Source organism: Eublepharis macularius, chromosome 10 (genome assembly GCF_028583425.1).
Source record: "Eublepharis macularius isolate TG4126 chromosome 10, MPM_Emac_v1.0, whole genome shotgun sequence".
Taxonomy (NCBI): domain Eukaryota; kingdom Metazoa; phylum Chordata; class Lepidosauria; order Squamata; family Eublepharidae; genus Eublepharis; species Eublepharis macularius.
The window spans coordinates 753,016-777,760 of NC_072799.1; the positions used below are offsets into that span (position 1 = coordinate 753,016).

At 54.8% G+C, this 24,745-nt stretch overlaps 1 protein-coding gene across 2 annotated transcripts; it reads right to left on the bottom strand.

Annotated features, from left to right (window-relative positions):
• Positions 1–62: 62 nt before the first annotated feature.
• On the bottom strand, positions 63–18,105 carry IDH3B (isocitrate dehydrogenase (NAD(+)) 3 non-catalytic subunit beta). 2 transcript variants are annotated; one of them, XM_054990257.1, is made up of 12 exons: positions 18,034–18,105; positions 16,080–16,160; positions 15,084–15,182; positions 14,501–14,621; positions 13,712–13,772; positions 13,285–13,417; positions 12,910–13,043; positions 10,926–11,028; positions 8,608–8,754; positions 8,428–8,522; positions 8,199–8,259; positions 63–266 (listed from the first exon to the last, which is right to left on the bottom strand). In XM_054990257.1, exons 1-12 carry the CDS (start codon positions 18,067–18,069, stop codon positions 189–191), a joined length of 1,149 nt encoding a protein of 382 aa, XP_054846232.1. In that variant the 5' UTR covers positions 18,070–18,105; the 3' UTR covers positions 63–188. The 2 variants fall into 2 exon arrangements, with proteins under 2 accessions (XP_054846232.1, XP_054846230.1); XM_054990255.1 differs by lacking the exon at positions 63–266 and adding an exon at positions 6,241–7,495.
• Positions 18,106–24,745: the final 6,640 nt, after the last annotated feature.

The window sequence follows — 24,745 nt, forward strand, 5'->3', positions numbered from 1 at the left end:
GAGCTGTACTGGTGAAGGCGCAAAGTGCTTTCAAATACATAAACACAAAGTTATTTTCAGAATGGAATAAAATAGAGGTGATTGCCACTTTATTTTTGCAATGCACAACTAGTCTATTGGAAGGACTGACATGAAGAATAAATTAACATGCAAAAGCACAGCTGCCCTGCAGTGTGGCCTGGTTCCTCTTACTCGCCTAGGGCAGTGATCACAGCACGGGTGAAGTCGTGGGAGGTAGCATAGCCACCCATGTCTGGAGTCCGCACCTGTTTGGGAGGGAGAGAAGAGGCAGGATTATAAGTGCACCCCTCCGGTCAACCAGAGGCTCAGTGTATTAGCTATTCAAAACATATCCCTCCTTTTTTGTATTTGTCTTAAAATTTTAAGATTTTGCTCTTGAACTCTAAAAAGGGCATCTCCTGAAAGGAGGGAATCTCACAACAGTGGAGAATGCCAGCAGTGGCTCCTGAGTGGCTAGCTCAAGGCCAGCCATACAAGATCCATTCAATTTATATACCGCCCTTCAGGACAATTACCTTGTGAGGTGGGTGGGGCTGAGAGCTGCGACTGACCCACGGGGGTCACCCAGCTGGCTTTAAGTGGAGGAGCAGGGAATCAAACCTGGCTCTCCAGATTAGAGTCCTGCACCAAACTGGCTCCAAGTCATGCTTTTTAACAGCAAACAGCAGCCTATAAAGAAATTCCAAGGAAGTGAACAAGCCTAATAGCAGCACAGCTCAATAAAGAGCCATGGAGGCGGGCGTGCGCTTGGCCGCCTCATCTCTGCCCTCTGAACTGAGCAGAAGCCACCCAAGGGGCCAGGCCCGGCTAATCTGCTGGCTCTCCGAAGACCAAGCCACTTCATTGGGGAGGGCCAGGTGTGTGTTTTGACCAATTGCCACGCTGAGCGCCAACACTGCTCCCCTCCACCCTGGGGTCAAAGAGAAGCAAGGTGCTGTGTGGCTTGCAACAGAGCGGGGGCTGCACCGAAAAGCAGAAGAACATAGGCAGACCCCTGTGGATCAGACCACAGGCCCGTCTAAACCAGCCTGTCACTCGCAGTGGCCGACCAGCGGCTGCTCGGAAGCCCACAGGCAGGACAACTGCAGCAGCTTCCCGCCCAGGCACCTCGTCTAGAGAGGCCGATTGCCTCTGGTACTGGAGGGAGTACACGTCCATCACTGACAGCCCCATCCCTCTGTGAATGTATCCATGCCCCTTTCACTGCCTTCCAAGTTGGCAGCCGTTACTGCATCCTATCTTACCAAAAAGGAAGCTAAAATCCGCCGTGTACACAAATATGAAACTTTTATATTTTTATATACATGATTAAAGTGCAAAGTGCTCGATATAAAACTAATACCAAATACATTGCCAAGCTCCAGTAATAATGGTTCCTACATATATACACTTAACATCATGGCAGAGAGTTCCACAAGTTAACTATGCACTGAGTGAAGGAGTACTTCCTTTTGTCTTTCCTAAAAGTCCCACCCATCAGCTTCAGGGGATGACCCCAGAACACTCTAGTAGAATGAGAGTGGGAGAAAAGCTGCCCCCTGCCCACTCTCTCCCCGCCGCGCAGCATTTTATAGACTGCTTCTGTCTCCCCTAACTCGCCTTTTTTGTAAGCTGAACAGGCCTGACTTCAACCGACCCTCATCCGGCCAATTCTGGCTGCTCTTTGCAGCACCTTTACAGGGTCCACAATGTTCTTTCCCGGATGCAGTGACGAGAACTGCAGACAGTATCCCAAGCGTGCGCTCGCCACAGGTTTGTGTAAGGCCAGTATAACAGCCGCCGCCGCCACAATTCTCTGCTCCTTTTCTAATTATGGCCGCCTGGAATTGCCCTTCTTCACAGCAGCCTCCCACCTCCAAGCCCTTCCTTGGGTCTGCCACCGCCCCAGCTCAGCTCCAGTCAGTGTCTGTGTGGAGTTGGGATTCTTTGGCCCCAAGGCGCATCGCTTTACACTTGCTCACATCGAGTCTCATTTGCAAACCGCCATCTCACTACTCGCCCCTAACTCCAGGTCATTTATGAACCAGTTGGAAAGCACTAGTCCAGTATGGATCTCCGAGGGGCCCAGCTGCTCACTGACCAGTTAATCTCTCTGCTTCCTGCTTTTTAGCTAACTTCTGCTCCTCTTATCCCACGACTCTCAAGTTTGCATTTGTCAAAACCCTTTTGGAAATCCAAATGAACAATGGTTGTTGTGGGTTTTCCGGGCTGTATTGCTGTGGTCTTGGCATTGTAGTTCCTGACGTTTCGCCAGCAGCTGTGGCTGGCATCTTCAGAGGTGTAGCACCAAAAGACAGAGATCTCTCAGTGTCACAGTGTGGAACAGACGTTGGCAGGTCATTTGTATCTACTCAGGAGGGGTGGGGTTGAGCTGAGTCATCCTGTAAGAGTTTCCCAGGGTGTGGAATGCTAATGGCGGGAGGCTTCACTGTATCCTGAGGAGGTTCCTTTGGATATGGATTGGTGCTTGATGTGCTAATCTTCTCTGCAGGGCTATTGTCGAGTATAGAGTGTTTTGTTAGCCTGGTGTTTTTCAGAACTGGAAACCATGCTCTGTTCATTCTTAAGGTTTCTTCTTTCCTGTTGAAGTTTTGCTTATGCTTGTGAATTTCAATGGCTTCCCTGTGCAGTCTGACAAAGTAGTTGGAAGTGTTGTCCAGTATTTTGGTGTCCTGGAATAAGATACTGTGCCCTGTTTGAGTTAGGCTATGTTCAGCCACTGCTGATTTTTCAGGCTGTCCAAGTCTGCAGTGTCTTTCATGTTCTTTTATTCTTGTCTGGATGCTACGCTTTGTGGTCCCAATGTAAACTTGTCCACAGCTGCAGGGTATACGGTATACTCCTGCAGAGGTGAGGGGGTCTCTACTGTCTTTTGCTGATCGTAGCATCTGTTGTATTTTTCGGGTGGGTCTGAATACTGCTTGAAGGTTATGCTTTTTCATAAGCTTTTGGTGCTACACCTCTGAAGATGCCAGCCACAGCTGCTGGCGAAACGTCAGGAACTACAATGCCAAGACCACGGCAATACAGCCCGGAAAACCCACAACAACCATCGTTCTCCGGCTGTGAAAGCCTTCGACAATACATCGAATGAACAATGTCTACCAGCTCATTCCTGCCCACGTTTACTGACACCTTCACAGAACTCTAAAAAATCAGTTAGACAGGACTTACCTTTGCAGAAGCCGTATTAATTTTTATTCAGCAGGGCTTGCACTTCTATATCCTTGACAATTTTATCTAATAATGCTTTCCATCAATTTACCTGGAACAGACATTAAGCTAACAGGCCTGTAATTTCCCAGATCCCTCCCGATCCCATTTTAAAAATCAGTGTTGCATTGACCACAGAAGCTGATCCTAGGGATCTGCTACAGATCTTAGTTAGAGGATCAGCCATTTCACGCTTGAACTCCCATCTGGTCCTGGAGATTTGTTGGCCTGCAATTTGTTTTTAAGTTCTAGAACTTCCTCCCTCGTGGTCGCCATCTGCCCCAACTCCTTGCCCTCCTCGCCTGGAAACAGCCATCCAGAAACAGACCGCTCTGCCCCGCCGTCTTCAGCAGCGGAGAGCGATCGGAAGAGTTCACCTCGCCTCTCAGCTATTGCCCGATCCTCCTTCAACACTCCTCCAATTCCGTTGTCACCCAACCACCTACCCAGCTGGCTCCCTGCTCCTGATGTACTTAAAAGAATTCTTTATTGTCGGCCTTGATGCTTTCAGTGATACGTTCTTCAAAATCCATTTCTGCATCCCTAATTGCACATTTGCATTTCCTTTGTGCGAGTTTGTTTCTGTTTCTGCCTCCTTTCGACAAGCCTTCCAGTTTCTGAAGCAAGACTCCCCCCCCCCCCCCACCTCTCTGACGGCTTCCTTCACCCTGCTCCTTAGCCATGCTGGTGACCTCTCGGACTTCATGATTTGTGACAGACGGCTCTCCCCCTGCGGCAGCTTCTCTCTTCCCGGCAAAGGCTAAGGCCTGTTTGGCAACAGGCAGGACTTGAGGCTTTTTCAGTGGCCAACCTCTGCCTCCGGTGGAACAGCCCCCCAAAGGAGGCCAAGGGTGGAGGCGGAGGGGCTCCTACCCGCCTGCTTTTCCAGCAAGGCTCTAAGACAAGGGTCATTCCAGAAAGCTTTTTAGGCAGGCTGAGGAAAGGGGAAATTGCCCTACTGGTGGAGATTAAAAGTGCGCTTAGGTTGGCTTTCTGAAGGTTATTTTAGTGGCTTTTTCATGGGGGTGCCGAGAATGCTCGGGGAGAAGGGCAAGTATTGTGCGCTGCAGAGGTGGTGGAGAGCACAAAAGACATGTTATTTCTCTGCTACTATTGCCTCAGTTGTTAGTCCTATAGGGGCTACTGGACTTTTGCTCTTTTCCACCTTCTGATTTAGATACTGGTTGTAATATTGTTCAGACAGAATAAATGTTTAATGCGCCAGCTGGTCCATTTATGGATCACTTTCACACAGTTAGTGTGTTGGATATCGACAGGATCAAGGCGTCTGCTGTGGCATTTGTGAGTCAGCGATGTCCATTACAAATCAGTCACTGGCTCAAGGCGCCTTTCCTCGGCCACTGCTTAAAAAACCACCCCTAAAGAAAAGCGATGTGGCCATTTATCACCCAGTCTCTCAGCTGCCTTTTCTGGGCAAAGTTGTGGAATAAGGTCAGGTCTTCTCTTTGTTGTTTCTACTGGGATTATCAGAAGCCACTGATACAGTGGGCCGTAACGTCTGGTTGCGAAGTTCAGAGGCAGAAATAAGTATCTAGGATCGGGCTTTGAGTTGGTTTAAGCAGCTTCTTATGGACCAGACCCAAAGGACTGCCATTGGAGACCAGTTAGCAAGTGTGGTAACTATCCCATGGGGCTCCACAGGGGACAATTGTATCGCCCTTGCTCGCTTCAGGCCAGGGTATGGGACAGAAACTGCCCTGTTGGCTTTAGTGGACAACCTCCATCTCAATGAAAGCGGAGGTGACGCCTCTGCCGCTCGTCCTGGATTCATCTGCAGCCTCCAGCGCAGTGGACCACGCCATCTTCTTTATCCTAACTGCCTGACGATGAAGTAGAGGTTTTGAGCCACTATCTGACTATTGCAGTTAAATTAGTAAGAGGCAACAAGCTGAAGCTGAACCCCGATAAGATGGAAGTGATGCTGGCTGGGAAAGTGGAGGCCTCGATGGACCCTGCGCCCCAATGGGACTCAGCAGACGCAGGCAGCGAGGAGCCTCGGGGCTGTATCGGGTCCTGCGTTAGTGCTGGAAAAGCAATTTGACGCAGCGGCAAACATGACTTGCTTCGCCTTCGTTTAGCCCCAAAGCGGGCTCCCTCCAGTCGGGCTCCCCGGTAACCTCAGGACCAAGTTATTGTAATGCGTCCCATGCGGGTCTGTCCTCAAAAGTCCACTTGGAAACACCAGCGGGTACAGAAGACCGCAGTTCAGTTGCTACTGGGCACCAGGAGGAACCTGCACGTCTCTCCCCTTTGGTTACCTATCAGTTGCCAGGCTCAGTTCCAGGAACAGGTCATCACTTACAAGGCCGCCCACGGCCCGGGGCCCTCCTGTCCGCAAGGCTGCCTCTCCCACCATGCTCTGCCATGGCAGTATCACGCCTCGGATCGAAACCTGCTGAAGCTGCCGCCCTGCTGGTGGCTAACAGGAGCAACACTCCGCATTCCCAGAAAGGGGGAAAGCCCTACCCCCCCGCCCCGGTTGCAGAGGTCCCCCGGCCGCCTCGTTGCCTGAGCTCTGCACCAAGGAAGGGCACTGCATTCACCTTGCAGTTGGTGCTGCTTTGACAGCCATGGCAGGAAGTGCCTCTTTCAAGGAAACAAGCCACAGCAGGGGACTAGGAAAAGCAGGCAGGCCGAGCTGGACAGGCAGGCAGGCCGCTGAGCTGAGGCAAGCCCCCCCCCCCCCAGCAGAGCCTGTTTTCCCTCCGCCAGCTGCCCTGGAGGCTTCCAGGCTCCTGCCTTTGGGAGGTGTAGGCGCTGCAGCAGCCTCGGCAGACGGCTTCTGCCTCAACTGGCTCAGATCAGGGGGCTCCTGTTCCCTCCCCTGCAGTGCAGACGGGCTGAACCTGCTTTATTTGCACGTGCCGTGTTTTGACCAAACCCACCCTCCCCTTTCCTCCCACAGCCCCATCTCACCCACAGGTCAATTCTTTCAAAACGCCACGTTGACGCCAATTCTTGCTCATCGTATGTCGGAACTCCATCAAAAAGCAAATAACTATTTATTACAAACATCCGACACTTGTGCAGTCTCGAACCACCCAAGTCCCCTCACCAAGATCTCAGGCAGAGGAGGGCTGCTGGCAATGGAGCCAAGTGGGCAGCACTAGGAAGCGCGAGGGCTCTTGCCAAGACAGCGCAGGAAATGCTGTCCTTTCACAAGAAGAAGTGAGGAGATGGACGGACAGCCAGGAGGAATCCAAGCAAAAGACTTGCATGTTTATTCACAATTAATACACAGTGTGACCAGATGGTGCCAGGCAGATCTCTGCCCCCCCACTGGCACTCTCTGCCCCGCTATACCCAGCTGCCAGCACCCTCTACTTCCTCAAGCCCCCTCTCCCCCCCCCACAAATGAGGGGGTAGCACACAAGGCTGGCTCTCTGCAGTGTGACCTGCGACACGGCCAGCCCCTGGCCAAGACCTGCCGCCTCCATTTCCAGAGGCCAGCCTCCGCCCCTCTGGCAAAACCCCCGCTGCCTGCCTTCCATGCCAGGCCCTCAGCTCCTGGAGGGGCCACGGCACTCTGCAGCTGGCAGGCATGGGCCACCCCCCTCGAGCCGCCCATGCCTGCCAGCTCAGAAGTGGGCCTTTCCAAAGTGAGCTCTCCCTTGCTCCAAGGCAGGGGAGACCCTCTCGCCCAAAGGGCACAGAGCAGCCTGGAGCACCCAGTGCTGCAGAAAGGGTGCCTGCACACCTTCGGGCGGGGCGGGGCGGGGCAGGGGGGCACAAAGGCCAACACTCCGGAGGGGGTCACAAAAGGAATGCCCTCTGGCCCTACAGCAGTCACGGACGCCACGCTCCCAGGAGGCGGCGGAGGGAGTGCCAGCCTCTCACAATGCCAGTGGGCAAGTGGTGGCAAGGGTCCCGGCTGCTCTGGACTGTGAACCCCCACCCCCCACCTGGCACACTTCAGGGGCTCTTGCTGCTCCCCAGCCAGCCAACAAAGGTAACCCTTCCCAGTCCACAGACTGCCTGCCCTGAAGGGTCCAAACGGGGGGGGGGGCATTCCCTCCCCCGCTCCTGCTGAGGGGCGAGGGGAGCCTCGAGACATTGTGCAGGGACTGGCAGCCAAGGGGGAGGGAGGGCTGGTGGGCCTGGAGTGCTGGGAGGGTGGGGGGGCACCGTCAAGGACTGGCAGGGCCCAGCCCTAGACCCCGTAGTGGGGGTGCAGGTGGTCAATGACAGACTTGACGAAGTCAGAGGTGGTGGAGTAACCGCCCATGTCTCTCGTCCGCACCTACAAGCCAACACAAGGGGTGGAGGGAGAAACAAAATGGGAGAAACGTGGCGGTGAACTGAGAGGCTAAAGCGGGGGGAGCAAGGAGGGAGAGGGGAACGGGAGCACAGCCGGCAGGACCCAGAGCCAGAAAAGCAGGCCACAGCTCAGAGCAGAGCACGCCACCAGGCCGGGGGGGGGCCCCAGAAGGAAGGCGATGCCCCTCCCGCACAAGTCAGCCCACCCTGTCAGCCAGGAACCCCCCCTGCTCCTTCTGAGCACAGAGAACTGCCCGAAATCTGGGTTCAACCATGTTCCTAGTGCCCAGCTGCCAAGGAAGGCCAGAAGCCTGCTGAGATCAATGGAGCAAACAGCCCCCCCCCCTCCCACACGCTCCCAAGGCCACAAAATAATATTTCCCTTTCGCAACAAAAAGGCCCGGCAGCCGTCGGACGTGAGGTCTGGCACTTCCCACGGAACAGACAAAGAGCACCTACAGGAAGTCCTGGGTTCAGTTCCTGGCAGAACCTGCAGGGAGGGCCAGCAGGGAAGCCCTCCCCTCTCTGCCCAAGGCCCTGCAGGTGGGCTGGGGGGGGGCCGCTGGCCTGACTTGGGACAAACTCCTGGCCAACCTGGAAGCCCAACGGGAGCTGAAAGGCAAGAGAGGCAGGCGCCACGCAGCAGGGAAGGCGGGGACAGGGAAAGAGCTCCGAGACACACTCACCTTGCCCACCTTGATCACCTTCCTCACCGCCTCCGAGATCAGGGTCGAGTGGTACTCCAAGCTGATCCGGAGAGAAGAGGTCGGTCACCCCCAGCGGGACACCTTCTCTCCTGGCGCCCCATCAGAACCCTGCCAGGAGGCAGCACCTTGACCCAGGCGACCCCCTGCCCCCCCCCCCCCGATGTCTCCTCCTTGCCTCCCAACCCCCTTGCAGAGAAGGGAAACTCACTTAAGGTGCCGTAGCATGTTGGCAGAGGACAGCAACATGGCGGTGGGGTTGGCGATATTCCTCCCCACGGCTTGGGCAAAGGGGTGACGGGCACCCTGGAGAGAGACAGAGGCACGTTTCAAAACAGCCTGCAGGGAGCAAATGGGGCGGGGGGGGGGGGAGGCAGCACCTGCGACTCACCATCTCAAAGACAGCGTACTCAGCACTGTAGCTCTCACCAGGGACCACGCCGGCTCCCCCCACCAGGCCAGCTGCCAGATTGTCTATGATGTTCCCATACAAGTTTGGCATGACCAGGACGTCAAACTGGTAGGGATTCTGTACCAGCTAGAAAGAAGAAAGAAACACAGGCATGTGACATGCAAAGCCCCAACACTCGGGGGCAAGCAGGAGCAGGTCCCAGGGCCCCTCGCTTGATCCTAGGGCGCTTGACTCAAGGGGCGGGTTGTAAGCAGGCCCAGCAAGGCCCAGGGCACCCTCTCTGAACACGTGCAAAGCGTGGGGAGCTCCTAGGGGCTGTGGCCAGGAGGGCTGTCACCGGCATCCCATCTGAAAGCTCCCCCTCCCTGCCGCTTGAACCCGTCGCTCTGCGGCTTCCAACTGGCTTATCACAGCTGACGGTTCTCAAAGACGACACACAGACTCCAGCTGGTACCAAAGGCAGGACTCAGAACTCTGAGCAGGCCCATACCAGCCCAGCTGGACAACCCCCCCCCCCCGACTCTGCCAGTTTGGTTCTGGTTGCAATTCAGGCTAAAGGTGCTTACTTACAGAGCCCTCTGTAACCCACCGACTCGGAAGCTCACCTCCCCCTACGCAAGCCAGCTCAGGTCTGCACGCTGCTCTCCCCAGTCAGGCATCGGCTCAGGACATGTGCCCCACCGCTTGGGACGAGGAACTTAGTTATTTTATTTACGTCATTTACACTCTGCCTTTCTCACTGAGACTCCAGGCGGATTACACAGTGTGAGTTTAGTACAGTCAGTATCAAGAACGTTTCCATAAACAATGCCAAAGGGTAAATACGTCACAGAGACAGCGCAGGAATCCCAAGCAACACAGCGGTGGGGTCTACGGTTCCTAATCCACCAGCGGAGCATCTGAGATCCCCTCCCTGCAATACACCCCTCCTATCTGAGGTAAAAAGCCATTTTGGACTGGGACAGAAACGTGCTGCCAGCACACTGGTGAGAGCCTACTCCCAAGACGATGAACCGTTTCCCCCGAGGGCTTTACACGGAGGCCGAACTGCAGGAAGGCCAGAACTGTTTCTTGGGGGCCCCACAGCACAGGTTCCACACTCCACACTGGGAGTTCCCACAGCAGCCCTCTAAGTCCCGCCTGTAATAAATGGCTGAAACCCGTCCGAAGCGCACCGCGCAACCCCCAGTTCTCAGGGCAGGATCGTTCCCCTTTCTGCAGGGTTATCTGTAAAAAGTTTCTTGGGCGCTTTTATTTATTTCCCTTTTTTTGGACTGATATACTTTTTACATTTTGAAACTTTCTTTGATCAGGGGAAAGCGTAAACTATGCATTTTGAAATAAATGCATTCCAACAGCCCATTTCTAGCAAGTACTATGCCACACCTGTTGAGTGTGCAGAAAGGGGGAGAGGCGAACTGCCTGGCCCAGCTCATGAGAAATGGCCTACAAAGGGAGCCAGGCCGTCGCCGGGGGCCCCGGGCCCTCCAGCTTCTCTCCGTCCCCACCCACCCCCGACTGGAGTGTAATAATAATGACCAGGGTTACTGCAGGCCTCCCTCCCTCAGTGAGCGCGCCTGAAGCCTTCTCAACACACTCAAACGAGCTTTCAATGCTGCGTGGCGCACCCTTCCCCCTGCAAGGCTCAGAAAGCCTTTGTGCCTTTAATGGGCTGCGTCTCATCAGACTTTACCCCTCTATTTTGCCCCCCTCTACCACGAGTGATGTTAGCAGTGCCTTTTCCCAACGCCTGATGGAGTCCAAAAGCTACAAGCAACACTGCAGCTTTCAAGCCAGCCAACAGGCTGCCCGTCCAGAAAGTACCTCTTGGCTGCCAGGCAGAACGGGGGCCCACCCAAGGCACGCTGAATCGCCACATATGGAGGCCTGCTCCGAGCTCAGGTCTTCCGACATTTGTCCAGTAGGACCAGACCGCATAATGACCGAGGCCCCTCAGCTGAGCCCCGGCTTTGCTTCTCAGTCAACTGATGCTGCAGACAGGCTCGCCCTGGCCGGCCTCGGTTTATTACCCATCTTTCTAAACCACCACCTCGTCCTCTTGGGGCATTCTGGGGATCAGAGGTTGGGACTAAGACATGCCCAAGAGCCGGCAGCACCAACGCATCTGGCAGACGCAAACACACACATGCCGAGTCCCGTGCATCAAATGACACGCAAGACCCGAGATCAGAAGTGGGACTGGGGAGGGGGAAGCTGCCCTCTGCTCTTTGCTTCCGTAGCTTCCCCCCTCCAGGGCCTGGTGGGGGCACCACAAGCAGTGGCCGGGGCTGACCTACCTGCATGCAGCAGTTGTCAATAATCATGGTATCAAACTGGATCTTGGGATATAACTCGGCCACCTCTTTACAGCAGCGCAGAAAGAGCCCATCGCCCAGCTTCCTATGAGAGAGCGAGGTAAGGAGGGGGACGATTCAAACTGCCTGATCCGCAAGACGGGGACGCGATCGAACAGAGAGGCAGGCCAGCCGACTGGCCCACAGCACAATGCTCCGTGGCTGCCCCAGGACAGGCAGAAGCGGCCTGCGTCCGAGGCCCCGAAGGCCGCTCTCTTCGTGCGATGGGCAACCTGGAGGAAAGGGAGGGCTCCGGGGTGGACCAGCGAGTCCAGCTGCGCTTCCCTGTAGCCCCAGGCACGACACACCAGAGCAGGGCGGGCCCAGCCTGGAACGAGGAGGAGGGTGGAGGAGGCCACTCCAGGCAGAGGGCACTTGCCTGCTCCCAGAGCTCGCCTGGGGGACAAACCTGCCAGCCGGCATTATCACCAGAGATTCCGTTCTGGGCATCCCCTTGGGCACAGGAACGGCAGGCAAGCGCCCGGCACAAGGCATCCCCACGGAAGCCTGCCTGGCACAAACCTGCCATCCTTTCAGTGCCTGCAAAGACATTTTGTTCTCCCCTGTCTTGCGTTAGCTGCCCCACCATGGATCTCCTCTGGGCTTTCCTCCTGGAGGTTGCTGCTTTTTGGTTTCAGGGCCCTCCTCCTCCTCCTCCTCCTCCTCCTCCTCCTCCTCCTCCTCCTCCTCCTCCGCTGCCTTCAGGAGTGCTGCTAGACTCAGAGGTCTCTCAGGCGGCTTTTGCAGCCCAGCCTCCTCTTAATTGCTGCTTTTATGACAACTGAACGGTTATCCTAACATAAATCACTTTGGGTGCTATCCATGGAGTATTTTACACGAGCAAAACATCCAGGCACTGCCCCGCCGCATACGGGAAGGGAGGAGCCGTGGCTCGATGGAAGAGCCCTTGCTTTGCTTTGCACGCCGAGGGCCCCAGGTCCAATCTCCAGGCAAAGGGATCAGGGAGGAGGTGACGGGAAAGGCCTCCACCGACGGCCTGGGTTGAGACTCTGTCCGATTCAGAAGCAGCAGCTTCGTGTGCTCATGTGAACGCAGCCAGATCCCAAGGGCCGATCTGGGCCGCCTGCCACCCCTTCCGCTCCCCTCGCTTCCAGCACTGTTCTTGCCCTTCCCCACATCAGCAGATTCCGCCACCGCCGGCCAATTTCTAAACAAGCAGACCGCCCTGAGCTCCCTGGGCTGGGCAACGGTAAATAAATACTACCAACGCAAAGCTTTTAAGCCCCCTCGCCTCTTCAGAGAGAGCCAGTTTGGTGAAGCAATTAAGAGCGCAGGACTCTGATCTGGAGAGCCGGGTTCGATTCCCCACTCCTCCACTTGAAGCCAGCTGGGTGACCTTGGGTCAGTCACAGCTCTCTCAGCCCCACCCACCTCACAGGGTGATTATTGTTGTGGGGATAACAGTAACACGCTTTGTAAATCGCTCTGAGTGGGTGTTAAGTTGTCCTGAAGGGCAGCATATAAATCGAACGTTATCATCATCATCATCATCATATTATTCTAGGGCAGGATGCTGGACCTCCTCAGGTGCCCCAGTGCCAAAGACTGTGGAATCTCCTACCATGTGCTCCAGAGGTAGGGGCACCCGGACTGCCCCACAGCTCTGCAGGGAGCATTTTCCTAACAGAATGAAACGCTTCCCCTTGGCTTACTTTAAAGCTGCCCATTTCCCTGGACAACAGATCTAGCTGCCAAAGGGTAACAGGTCCAACACCCTCCGCCCGCTAGCAATCCAATGCCTGACCGAGGGAGGTGCTCTTCAACCCAGCTGGAGCTCTAAAGGCAAGCGGCACTCCAGCACCAGATGCAAGGGGGGATCTGAAAGCGCTGGGAGGTGCCCCGGCAGCCCCTTAGGCGAAGCGGGAGGCCCAGGAAACGGGGCAGAGGGGCTCCCTTTGGCACTCACATTATGTTGGCTTTGTGCACAGCTGTGACCTTGGAACGGCCCTTCTTGGTGGCGTAATCAAAAGCGAACTTGGCGATGCGCTGGGACTTGTCCCGGGTGATGATCTTCAGGCACTCAATGACCCCCTTTGCACTCTGAGCACAGGAACAGATGTGAGCTATAGCCCTTCCCTATGGCCACACTGCCAGCCGGGGACGGGGAGGAGGATGAAAGACAGCCTGAGGGACACCCCACCCTCCACTGGCCCTGCAGGAACGACGCTTTTCTCTCCCCCCCCCCGCCCCGGATCTCACTGGGCTCCATAACACAAAGACTGGCCGTTCACACCAGGCCAAGAGTGGATCAGCAGGGTCAGCAAACAGAAGCCGTGCCCACCTCGTGTTCCAGGGAGCTGTACTCTCCCTCGGTCTGCTCGCGGATGATCACCAGGTCCAAATTGTTGTGCCGCGTCTTATAGCCAGGCAGGCTGCTGACGTGGACCACGTTTGCAAAGAGGTCAAGTTTGCGCCTGCAGGAGGGAACTGCACTCAGGACGGTCCTGCCCGTGGAGCTCCCCGTGCACAGGCCAAGGCACCCCAGCATCACGCCAGCCACCCAGGGCCCCTCTGCCCCAGGCCCTCCCATCAGTCCTCGCCTTCCCCAAAAAAAGACCCGACTGCCCTGACTCAAGGCTGCCCCTAAGAGAGCAGCGAGAGCCAGCACGGCCACACGGTGGCTCTGGCATGCTGTGGATCTGAGGGCTTTGCACTGGGGCCTCTCCTCTGCAGCGTAGGCATCCCACGCCGAGTTCGCAGACGCGTACCTGAGCCTCATGTCATAGGACGCCAGCTCCCCTTTGTACTCCATGGGGGTGTGGATCTTCCCTGTATGAAAAAAGAGACACCCCCCCGGCCCCCCAAAAAATGTAGGAAAGAGAGCCACCAGCTCCCTTCTAGCCATATCCAAATGTCCATTTGAGAGTTTCCTGTGCTTCGTATACATTAGTCTCAGTAATCCTGTCTGTCTGCATATCTGCCATGAGTATTCTCTGGGCTCTGTATTGTGCGCTGATCCTCTGAGAGTATGTAAGTTGCATATTGGGGGCCTGCTTAGCTGGGAGTTGCTTATCTTACAGGTGCCTGCTGTGATGTCTACTTTTGTTTTCACAGCCACTTGAGAATGTGTCCTTGAGTGCCGGCTTCTCCCTGGGAACTGAAAATAACTTCACCTCTCCTACAGTTCTTCTCACCTCCTGTCTCAACCCCCCCCCCCTTTCTGGCTCCTTTGTGCCAGAATCCTAACCGTCCAGATCCTAAAGGCGGGAACTTTCCCTATAACTAACCCCTCCAACCTTACACACATCACTTCTGCCAATACCCGTGTCTGTGTTTGCTGATACTGATGGATCTCTAATAAAAGTAACTTTAACTCATACACTGGAGTGTGTGCAGTGGGGTACCACGAGATCTAACTGCCAGAACCTGACGAATCCTTTCAGGCAGGCCAGCATGTTGCCCCCTTCCTGTACACAACTCGTATGGCTCCCTGCTCTGTCCCAGATCCGAGCAGCAAGGCAACAGCCAACTCAACAAGGACCTTGGCCCCCTCGTACCTATGAGAGCCACTTTGCTCTTCTTCATGGAGTCGAGGAACTCATCCAGCTTTTCCTCCGAAGCAGTGTTCTGCACCTCACTCAGGTGATGCTCTTCAAACTCCACAGGGACAGCAGCAGCCTGCACAAAGCCAAGAGAGCTGAACCAGGGGCCTTTGGGGCTGGGCCAGGCAACACCAGCCAAAGCACTGATCCCGAGGCTGACGTGGGCCCTCCCTCTGCCAACAGATCTCCACGCCCCAGTCCAGCTGGCATACAAGCCCAGGATGACTTCCAAGCGCACACCGTCATCCTGCATGACTGAGCACCAGGCAAGAGACAGAAGGCTGCCGCTCAGGGAGCCCAGCTCTGGAAAGGCAGCAAAGATGCAGAGCTTATCGCTGCCGCTGCAGTACAAAGCATTGCACAACACTTACCTGTTGACACCAGAACCTCATAGGATGGGCCCAAGACTCAGAACCAAGCGATTATTCTCAAGCCTTCTCTGAAGCATCGAGACCCAGGGCATTGTGTCCAGCCAGCCCTTCTTGAACAAGCCAAGGTCTCACACCAAGCCACCCCAGCGGGAAGCAAACCTTCTTACCTTGAAGACTTCCTTGACAGAGTGCATGAGCTCCGGGCCCACCCCGTCCCCAGGAAGCAGGGTCACCTGGAAGACCCCCTCCGACTTCGGCTTCTCTGCCTGGAAGAGAACTCGGTCACCCCGGGCAGTGAGAACAGGCCCACTCCAGCTCCCTGGCCCTCCTCCCCTGCAAATGCTCTCCTGAAGCGTAATGAATAACAAGCAAGGGGGAAATGGTGGGCATCTTGGAAGGGAAAGGAAGAGGAGACACTTTGGACTCTCCATTCCCTGAGCAGGCGTTTGCTCAGCTGCTTTTTGGAGTTGGAAAGAAAGGAACTCCGCAGCCACCCAAGCAGCCTATTCCTTTGTGGAGGGGCTCCTCTTGAACCGCCAGTCCCACCACCCCACCCCTCTGACGTCGTCTAAAACACGGGAAGCGTCAGCACTTTACTCTGCTTTAGGCCTTTCTGCTAAGTGAGAACACCACCAGAGCTGCATCTGTGCAGAGTTTTCCTCGAGCGTCTGAAGCACAGAGCCAGACAGCATCGCGAGCAGAAAGGGCAAGAGCAAGAATACCCTCCTCTCATGCCGCAGGTGAGGGTGGAGAAGCTTGCCTTGCTCAAATGCCTTTTTTCCTTCTTTTTGCAGCTTTTGACACTGCTTTGGAGGCTGCTCCGAGTGGAGAGCTGCAGCTGAGAAGCAGGGAGTGGCCGGTTGGCCAGGAGCCTGCTTGGCATGCCAAAGGCCCAGACTCAGCCCCTGCCACAGCCCCGTCAGCAAGTGCTAGGGAAGAGCTCTCTCTGGAGGCTCGCTGCCACTGAGCAGAGCGGCCAGTGAGCTGACTCAGGACAATGCTGGGCCACAGGGACGACGGTCAGAAACACATTTCAAACTCCCAGGTTGAGAGTGTGGCAAAAACACCATCAGAAGAAGGGGGTCCCCCGGCCGGTGCACCCAGGACGAAGCCTCGTGCTGCAGGACAGCAGCAGGTCTCCCCAAGGGGAAGGCAGGTCTTACCTGGGCTCGGCCCTGCTGAAGCACAGCAGAGACGCTGAGGCTTCTCCACACCCTGCAACAGCTCTGGGGATGCAGGAAACGCTGCCAGAGAAATGAAAAGCAACGAAGGCATTCAAGGCCTCTTTCTCCTCCAGCTCCTGAACGAAGCTGCCTCCCTCAGCCCCACCAAGGCTCAGGTTTGGTTTGACAGCTTAGGCCTCACCCTGATCTGAAACAAAGCCTAAGCAACAGCAACAAGAAGTAGCTAATAAATAAATAATAATATTTAAATAATTAAGATGGGTAGCTGTGTTTCTAACCTGCCCAGAAAGGGCAGGTTAGAAACAAGACAACAACGGGCCACACCGCTTTTCTCTGGCTGCACCATAAACAATGAGCAGAAAACCAGCAGGGAAAGCTGTTTGATCCAGGTGTGAGAGGTTTACTAAAGAGGCGTAGGAAAACAGAGCATTAGCTGGATTAATTCTTTTTATCCATCCCTGAACCAACGTTTCGGGGAGGATGTGGGAAATCTTAATCAAACAGAGGTGCCCAAAGAAGTTCTACAGTTAATTGACAAATTAGGAAAATCCCTGGGTCTGAACTGTACGCACCCAAAGTTGCACTTATTTTTAAGAAGGGATCCTGGGGAACCCAAGACACTAGCTTACGATTTTGTGATGGGTGAGATGGCATCAAGCGAGAACAGAAAAGGATTTTGCTAGTTGGGGCAAAGGCAGCCTCTAAATACACACAGAGAGGAATTCATGCGGCTTTTGGAAAGGAAATTCCTGCCTCACCAACCTCTTAGACTGGAGTGTTAACAAGCATGTAGATATCGGTGACCCTGAACACACAGCATACTTGAACTTGCCCCCCCAATGCCTTCTGGGTAAACTGAGCAGTCCCAGGATAACAGAAATGTGTCCTTTTATGTACTAGTAACTGGTTGAAAACCAGTACGCAAAGTGGGAATGTGCGTGTGATGTGCCATCAAATTGCTTGAGACTTATGCTGACCCCATAAATTTATGAACTCCAAAATGTCCTACTATTGATATCCTCGCTCAGGTCTGCGAACTGGAGGGTGTGGCTTCTTTGACTGAGGCCAGCCATCCCATTTGGGGCCCTCCTCTTTTCCTGGCATTATTGACTTTTCCAGAGGATCTTGTCTTCTCGTGATGAGACCAAATTACAATAGCCTCAGTTTTGTCATTTTAGCTTCGAGGGAGACTCACTGGAAAAGACAGTCAGGCTAGGAAAAGTGGATGGCAGCAGGAAAAGTGCAAAGCCCAACCCGCGACTGCTGGACTCAGTAAAGGGCGCCACGGCCTCCAGTCCGCAAGACCTGATTCAAGGCTGTCAGTGACAGCAGAGCATTCTTGTAAGGCAGAAGTGACCGGTCAGCATATGAGGCACTGCCGAGAGGCAGTTTGTTTAATGTCTTGTTCTTCACAGGCTGCCTTTCCCGGGGAGGCTCAAGGCTCATCGCCCAGTGCCGGTCAGTACCGTCAGTCCCAGCATTTCAATTAACACCGCCAGAGGGTCGTTTTAGGTGGGCGGCCCTGGTGGTCCGCAGTAGATGGGCAGGACGTGAGCCTCAGAGACCAGCAAGGTCCTCGGGGTGGGAGCTCTCGAGAGAAGGGGAGGGGAGGGGAGGGGGGGAGGGCGCCCGGCCACTCGGAAGCTTCCGCCTTGTGGTTCTCAGGGGAGCCGCCGGGCTCCGATCCTGCGAGGCAAAGGCAGAGCCGAAGAAACGCTGGGGCCGGGCAGAAGCAGCGCGAAGGCGGCGGAACTCCCCACCACGAGAAGCGGAGGCGGCCGCCGGCGCAGAGCGATTCAGCGACCGCGGGCCAAGGGCTGCCAGGCACGGGGGCCGAGCGGGGCCTCCGGGGCGGAGAGGGGCGGCGCCTGGCCTCGCTCGCTCCCAGGGAGGCGCCCCCCCCGTTCCCCGCCCCCCCCCGCGCCCCGCTCACCCCGGCTCCCGCCCGGAAGCTGCGCAGGGCCGCCATCTTGCGATCCCACAATCCTCTCGCGCCTCCGACGCCCGTGCGCCTCGCGTCACCGCCGGGGGCGTGGTCTCCGCTCGCTCGCCCCGCCCCTCCGCCGCCGCCGCCGCGCCTCCTGCCCGCCCATCAGGTTGCCAGCCTCCAGGGGGGGCCTGGAGACGCCCGGGAGTCCCGGACGCTCTCCAGGCCGCTCGGGAGGGCTCCGGAGGGAGACCCCGGGGCTGGGCCTTCAGGGAGGGCTCCGGGCCAGGTGGGGGGGGCAGGGGCTGTGATGCTCGGGGGGGGGGCAGCGTGGACGCGGAGGGCGGGGGGCAGTTCTGCCAAGCTGCATCCTGGCAGAGGGGCTTCGGTGGCTGGTGAAGACGGAGGGCAGCTGCAGGCAAGCCAGGATCTGGCCTCAGAGAAGGAATCTTTATTTACTATTTAGGAGTTTTTTATGCCACCTCTCCAGAGTCCTGCTTCAGGCAGCTTACAGTTAAAATAATAAATGATCACTGTAGAAATAAACAAGCCCGCCATAAAGCTACTTATTAAACAAACCTCAGACCAGCAGCAGACAGTAAAACAGATAGAAAGATAAAAGCCCTGTAGTTAGAAGCCTTCGTAAAAAGAAATGTTTTCAGCCTGGCCCCTAAAAGATTCTTTGGTAGAGGCCAGGCGAGCCTCAAGGGGGAAGGCATTCCGCAGGCGAGGGGCCACCACAGGAAAGGCCCTGTCTTTGGTCGCCACCCACCTCGCCTCTGAATGCAGGGCCGCAGAGAACCCATCTTAATGGGCATGGCTGAACAATATGGGAGGGGGTGATCTTTCAGGCACATTTTAAAGCTGCCTTTCCAGCCAAATTAGGGTTCCCAAGACAGCAAACAATAAAACAAGATTAAAAACACATATATAAAAAACAAACACATGAATCTGGGGAAGGGGCGATTCCACCGCTCAAGACAAAAAAGTAGAAGATAGAAGGGGACAGCCTGATCTCTCTGGAGAGGGAACTCCCACTCAGGGGACTTTCTAACAGTGATCTGTTGGTCACAACTGAAGCAAAAGTTTCTAGGTTTCCCCCCATGAAACAGCAACAAACAGCTTCCTTGTACCAAAGTATTCATTCTGAAGTGCTGCCGTTTGAGTGTAATGAAGTAACAAATGCAGTGTAATGAAGTGATCGTTTACTGGACTGCTTAATAAAGATTTCCCTAGTAGCCTTCCTGTACCTGGGCACCAGCTTTTATGATAACTGCAGATTACTCCAGAAAGGCGTGTTTGTTAACTTACTATTTATTTACATTATTTAAAGCCAGCCTTCCTCATTGAGACTCAAGGCGGATTACGCACTATAAATCAACACAATGAACAAGATGATACATCCATTAATAATAATAACATCCGATTTATATACTGCCCTTCAGTACAACTTAACGCCCACTCAGAGCAGTATACAAAGTATGTTATTACTTATTATTTTCCCCACAACAACCATCACCCTGTGAGGTGGGTGGGGCTGAGAGAGCTCCAAGAGAGCTGTGACTGACCCAAGGCTACCCAGCTGGCTTCAAGCGGAGGAGGAGTGGGGAATCAAACCCAGTTCTCCAGATTAAAGTCCCAGGCTCTTAACCACTACATCAAATGATGCAGTAGGGTTTGGATGCCAGAGATCTGAAAACCAGCAAAAATCTGAAACAGAACATAAGAATTTAAACATAACATGTTAAATGATGCAAAAATTGAATAGTAGATGCATACATACAGCAACGGCACTACGTAGTAGTATAGCCCGCAGTCCCCATCCCTTTACCAGAGCATCTTTCTGAACCATTTCATTAGGGCACCACACTCTCACCTGAGCAAAAAAGCCCCCCAGCACAATTCAGTTCTGCCAAGTTTGCAGAAAGCCAGGAGAGTGGGAGCCACACAGAGAGCCTGTTGACCAGAGTGACTGCGGAAGGGGAGTCATACGCATGTTCCCCGTAGCTCATGTAAATAGCGGAGCTGCAGTGTGTTCTGCACGAACCGGAGTCTCTGAGCTGACTTTGAAGGGAGACCAATGTAGAGTACATTACAGTAGTCTAGTCTTGATGTTAGCACGGCATGACTGGCCAGGTCACACTGGGGGCGGGTCCCTGTTTCCTCTGTAGCTCACACTGGCTAGCAGACCAAGGGGTGGCTGCTGTGGGTCAGCAGAAGAGCAGCTACTTTGCCTGCAAGAGGTCCCAGACTCAGGCCTTGGCAGCAACTCTTGGTAGCAGGAGAAGGGCAGGAAAAGGCTGCTGTGCTAGAGAGGGACCAGACAGCCTCCTAAGTTCCGTCCTTGGCCAGCCTCCTTTCAGCTGGCCTTTCACTGGTGCTGGAAACACTTTTCCTCAGGGAACTTCTCCGTCTTCCGGCCCCATAATTTGCTCCTTACCAGCTTGAGGCTTATCGTGAGACAGGGAAGGAAGACAGATTACAGCATGCCTCTGCCTGGGGCGTGGCAGCGTGGCAGCGGGTCTCACCTTGGCCGCTGCCTGGCAGCCTTTCTGTCTCCACAAACAGTGACGCTTCCTGGGCCAGGTTTCCTTCTGCTGCAGCGCTGATGAGCCCGCCTTGGGCTGGCTCGCGTTTGAGGCTGCTTTGGTCACCTGCTGCTCCCTCTGCGTAAGAGAGCGATCGGCTTAGGAGAACACGGATTCCTGCTCAAGAATGGTGTCTTCTCATCCAAGCCTACGGCACACTTCAAGATTAATAACACATGTTTTCTGTGGGTTTTCGAGGGAGGGGGAGCAGCTGTCATGATATTTGCACAAATCTTGTTGGACGTTGTTTGTTCATTCTTTCCAGCTCAGTCTCAGCGTTGCACGTTTGCAAATATTTCACTGCAAACAGCTTATGTAAATACGCTATGCTTGTTCTCTTCACCAAAAGAACTGGCATCGTACGCTGTTTGGGGAACACGCAGGACAAATTGGAAATCAGCAACTTGTGGAGGGGGGGGGCACCCCGTGTGGCATTAAAGAAAGCACAAAAGTAGACAGTCCTGGCCATCCGGCAGAATCCATGAGGCCCGGTTCTTCTTCATAGGCCATTTGGCAGCCCCTGCCTTATGGAACGGCTTGCCTGAAGAGATCCGGAAAGCCACCCCCCCACCCCCCCACCCTTCCAGGCTTTCTGCAAACTCTGCAAAACGGAATTATTCGGGGGGGGGCTTTCCACCCCCATTACAGGGATGTATCTCCAGAAATAGCTCCCAGAGATGCCTCATGGGAGTGGGACAGGGGCTATAGACGACGGTATTGGGTTTTGTCTGCTGGGCTGATCTGCTCCTGTTGGGTAGTTTCACATTGCTAAATATGTCGTGTTAATTAGTTATGCTTTGTTTCAAAAAGACTTCATCTCTGTGTTCAGCTTTATGACTGTTTAAAAATTTTCTGCGACTATAACCTATTGTAATTGTTCATTGAATGTCCTACCTGTTGATTATATTGTATTCACTTGCACTGTGTAATCCACTTTGGGTCTCAGTAAGAAAGGTGGACTATAAACAAACAAACAAACAAAAATACCAGAGCAGTACCTGCTCATCCTAAAGGAGCTTGTGCAGAGGACCCCCCCCCACACACACACACACCAATTGTGTTGTGGGTTCATCGTGTGTTCAACAGGCATGGATTTTCCATCCTGAGCACAGAAGAGTCTTGGAAATATTGGAAGCCCCCAATTGTGAAGTACTGACAGTTGCAGAAGACGGTCAGCATGGAGAGACGTGTTGGCACTCACTGATGGCTGCCAGTCAAGCAGCTGTTAATGGCAACCCCAGATATAGCCCACCCTCAGCCACCCTTTTCCTCTGATCTGGGAGCCTTACTTCCATTGCCACCAAACATTGGACCCCGTTCTGGTCTGCCAGACCAGTCCAGGTAGAGAATTAATCAGTACTTATTCCTCCCCTACCGGGGACAGAGATTTCTTCACATCTTCAAAATATTCTTGCCCTGCCCTTCCAGCACAATGCTGTGTGTACAAGATGAAACAAAATATCGCATCATGAAATGACATTGCTGACCCACCGGATCTCAAGCACAAGAGCTCAGCTGAAGGCCTCCACCCCGTGCTCCTGATGCAGGCTGGAAAGGGAGGGGCAGCTGACCCCCCCCCCCAGGATGGAGCCTCCCTTTCCTCGGAGCGCTGCTGAGGGAGGGCTGTGAGTAGCGAACTGGCAGTCTCAGTGATTTGCTGTTGGCACATCCCAAGCCAGCTTTAAAAGGTCCAGCTTTTCTCCCGCAGGGTGGGGGGGATGAGTGGTCCACCCTTGGCCCCCCATACACCAGTGGAAGTGCATGCTGCAATTGATGACAGATAAAATGAAGACATGGGAAGATTTGGGACAGCAGGTGGCACCACAGGCCTTCCAGTGAGCGAGGGATGCCACTTGGCTGTTTGTGACAAGGAAGTGCCCACTGCGCAACCCCCAAACATCCCCCCCCCAGCGGCTGCAAAGTCCTGGTCAGAGGCTGCAAAGGAGCACCTGGAGCCAAGAGGGGCCACTGGATGCCTGGCGAGTCTGTGAATCCACTTGTGGCAGCCGAACTGGCTCCTCTGGAAGTGTTTTGCTTGAGCCATGAGAAAAAACCATGCGGGGTGTTTTTGCCTGCCCGCCGGGTGGCTTGGCCTGTGAAGCTGCTTTCTACTGGTCAAGCTGCCCTCTCATGCAATATTTAGCACAGAATTAGGAGGGGGGGTGTGGTGGGAGGGGGGGGCAGACTCTTCTCTGAAGAAAGAAACTGGATCCCGGTGGCAACTTGGAAGATGAGCAAGGTTTTGGTGGGAGGGGGTAGGTAGCCGGGTTGGTCTGCAGTAGGGCAGCAGGATTTGAGTCCAGCGACGCCTGCGAGGCCAACCGGATTTCCCGCGCGTGAGCCTCCCAGAGTCAGAGCTCCCTCCTTCAGACCGTGGACTTAAATCCGAAGGGGTTTCCCCCCAGTAGATGCTCTCCTGGGCCAGCGCCCACTTTGCCAGGCGTACGTGACGCCGCCTCAGGAGGCCCTTCCTTGGAGAGCGCCTCGTGCCAGCGTGATGGACAAGTTTGCTTCAGAGAGAGATGCTGGTGGGTCGGTCGGGGTCTTGGAACAAGCAGCTAACTACTTGGCATCACCTCCACATTCCGGCTCCACATTCCCGCCTCCAAGGGCAAAGCGGGTGAATCCCCAGGGGGCCCAGCTGGGTTGGGGAGGGAGCTCCACAGCGAAGTGCCTTCCCTGTTCATGGGGGCCCGAGAGCTGCAGGGCTTGAGCTCGTTTTGTGCCTGGAGTCCAGCTTTTCACGGTGTGGGTCTGCCAGCGTGCTCGGCGGCCACCTGCTCCAGCCTTGCGTCCTACTCTGCTCCTCCATGACCATCCTGGAGGGGAGAAATCTGGATTTGGGGCATTCCAGTTCAGACCCCATTCCTGAATGGTCCACCGCATTGAACCCACTCAAGGCCCACCACGGCCGTGACTGTCGCCAGCCTCCTCTGGCAAGGGGGCAAGCCTTGGTCTTTGTCTCCCAGTGGCACCCAGGGCGCCATTCCCCAGGGGGCCCACATCTCCCAGAGAAGGGAACGGAGCTGTGCCCACAGAGTGGGTGGCTTGGCCCTGCAGAGGCTTCTGATCCTGAGAAGCTCCGAAGTCCAGAAAAACCGCCCGGCAGGCGGAAGGGCTCCCTGGGACAGACAGCGCCCGAGCAGCACAAGAGCACAGCCTGCTTCCTGTGTAAAGTACAGAAGAGGGAAAGGCGCTGGGGCTTGTGCCAGCCTGGCAGCCCTTCTCCCGAGTCCCTGATGCGCAGGAAAGGGTGCCAGCTTGGCTCCATGCCAGGACTGCTGCACGCCAGGCAATGGTACGGTTGGTGCAAATGCTCTTCCCAGCATGGAGACAAAGCGAGCCTCAGTCTAGGAAGGCTGCATGAGTGAGTGATCAGGGGGAGTGAGGGACTTGGGAGCCAGAAGTGTGAACCACGAGTTTTTCGAAGGTTCACAAATGGTCACAAAGGCTGTGTGCAAAGCATGCAGCCTCTTCTTAATTCAGTAGGCACGCCTCACCTTCCCGTCTTAGACTGCAGTGCTTCCACAAACCTGCTTCCAGAGCTGAGGCTTCAGGCTGAGCATGGAAGGGCGCCAGACCTGCCCCGAACAGGCACTGAAAATTGGTGCCAACCAAGCAGCAGGCCCAAGCACTTGACTTCACTTGTAGTTGCCTTTCTTGCTTAGATTCGAAAGGGATTATGCAGTTGTAAAAATGCAGCATAATACATACAACACACACGGTTAGGAACAGAGAATTTAAACAAAATGACACGCAGAGGTCTTCTACTTTTAACAATCGGCAAGGCAACTACTGCTGACTAGTTAATAATTCTGAAGAGCGCGGTCTGTGCTCTGCCCTTGTAGGAAGCATTTAGTTGCTGCCTTGGGAACCTATTTAGGTGGAAAGCAGACATAGAAATAGGGTTGCCAGCCTCCAGGTAGTGGCTGGAGATCTCCCGGAATTACAACTGGTCTCCAGGCCACAGAGATCAGTTCACTGGGAGAAAATGGCTACTTTTGGGGGGTGGACTCTATGGAATTATGCCATGCCAAGGTCCTTTCCCTCCCCAAACCCCACTTTCTCCAGGTTTCTCAAAGTTTCACCCCCCAGATCTCCAGGAATTTCCCAACTTGGAGCTGGCAACC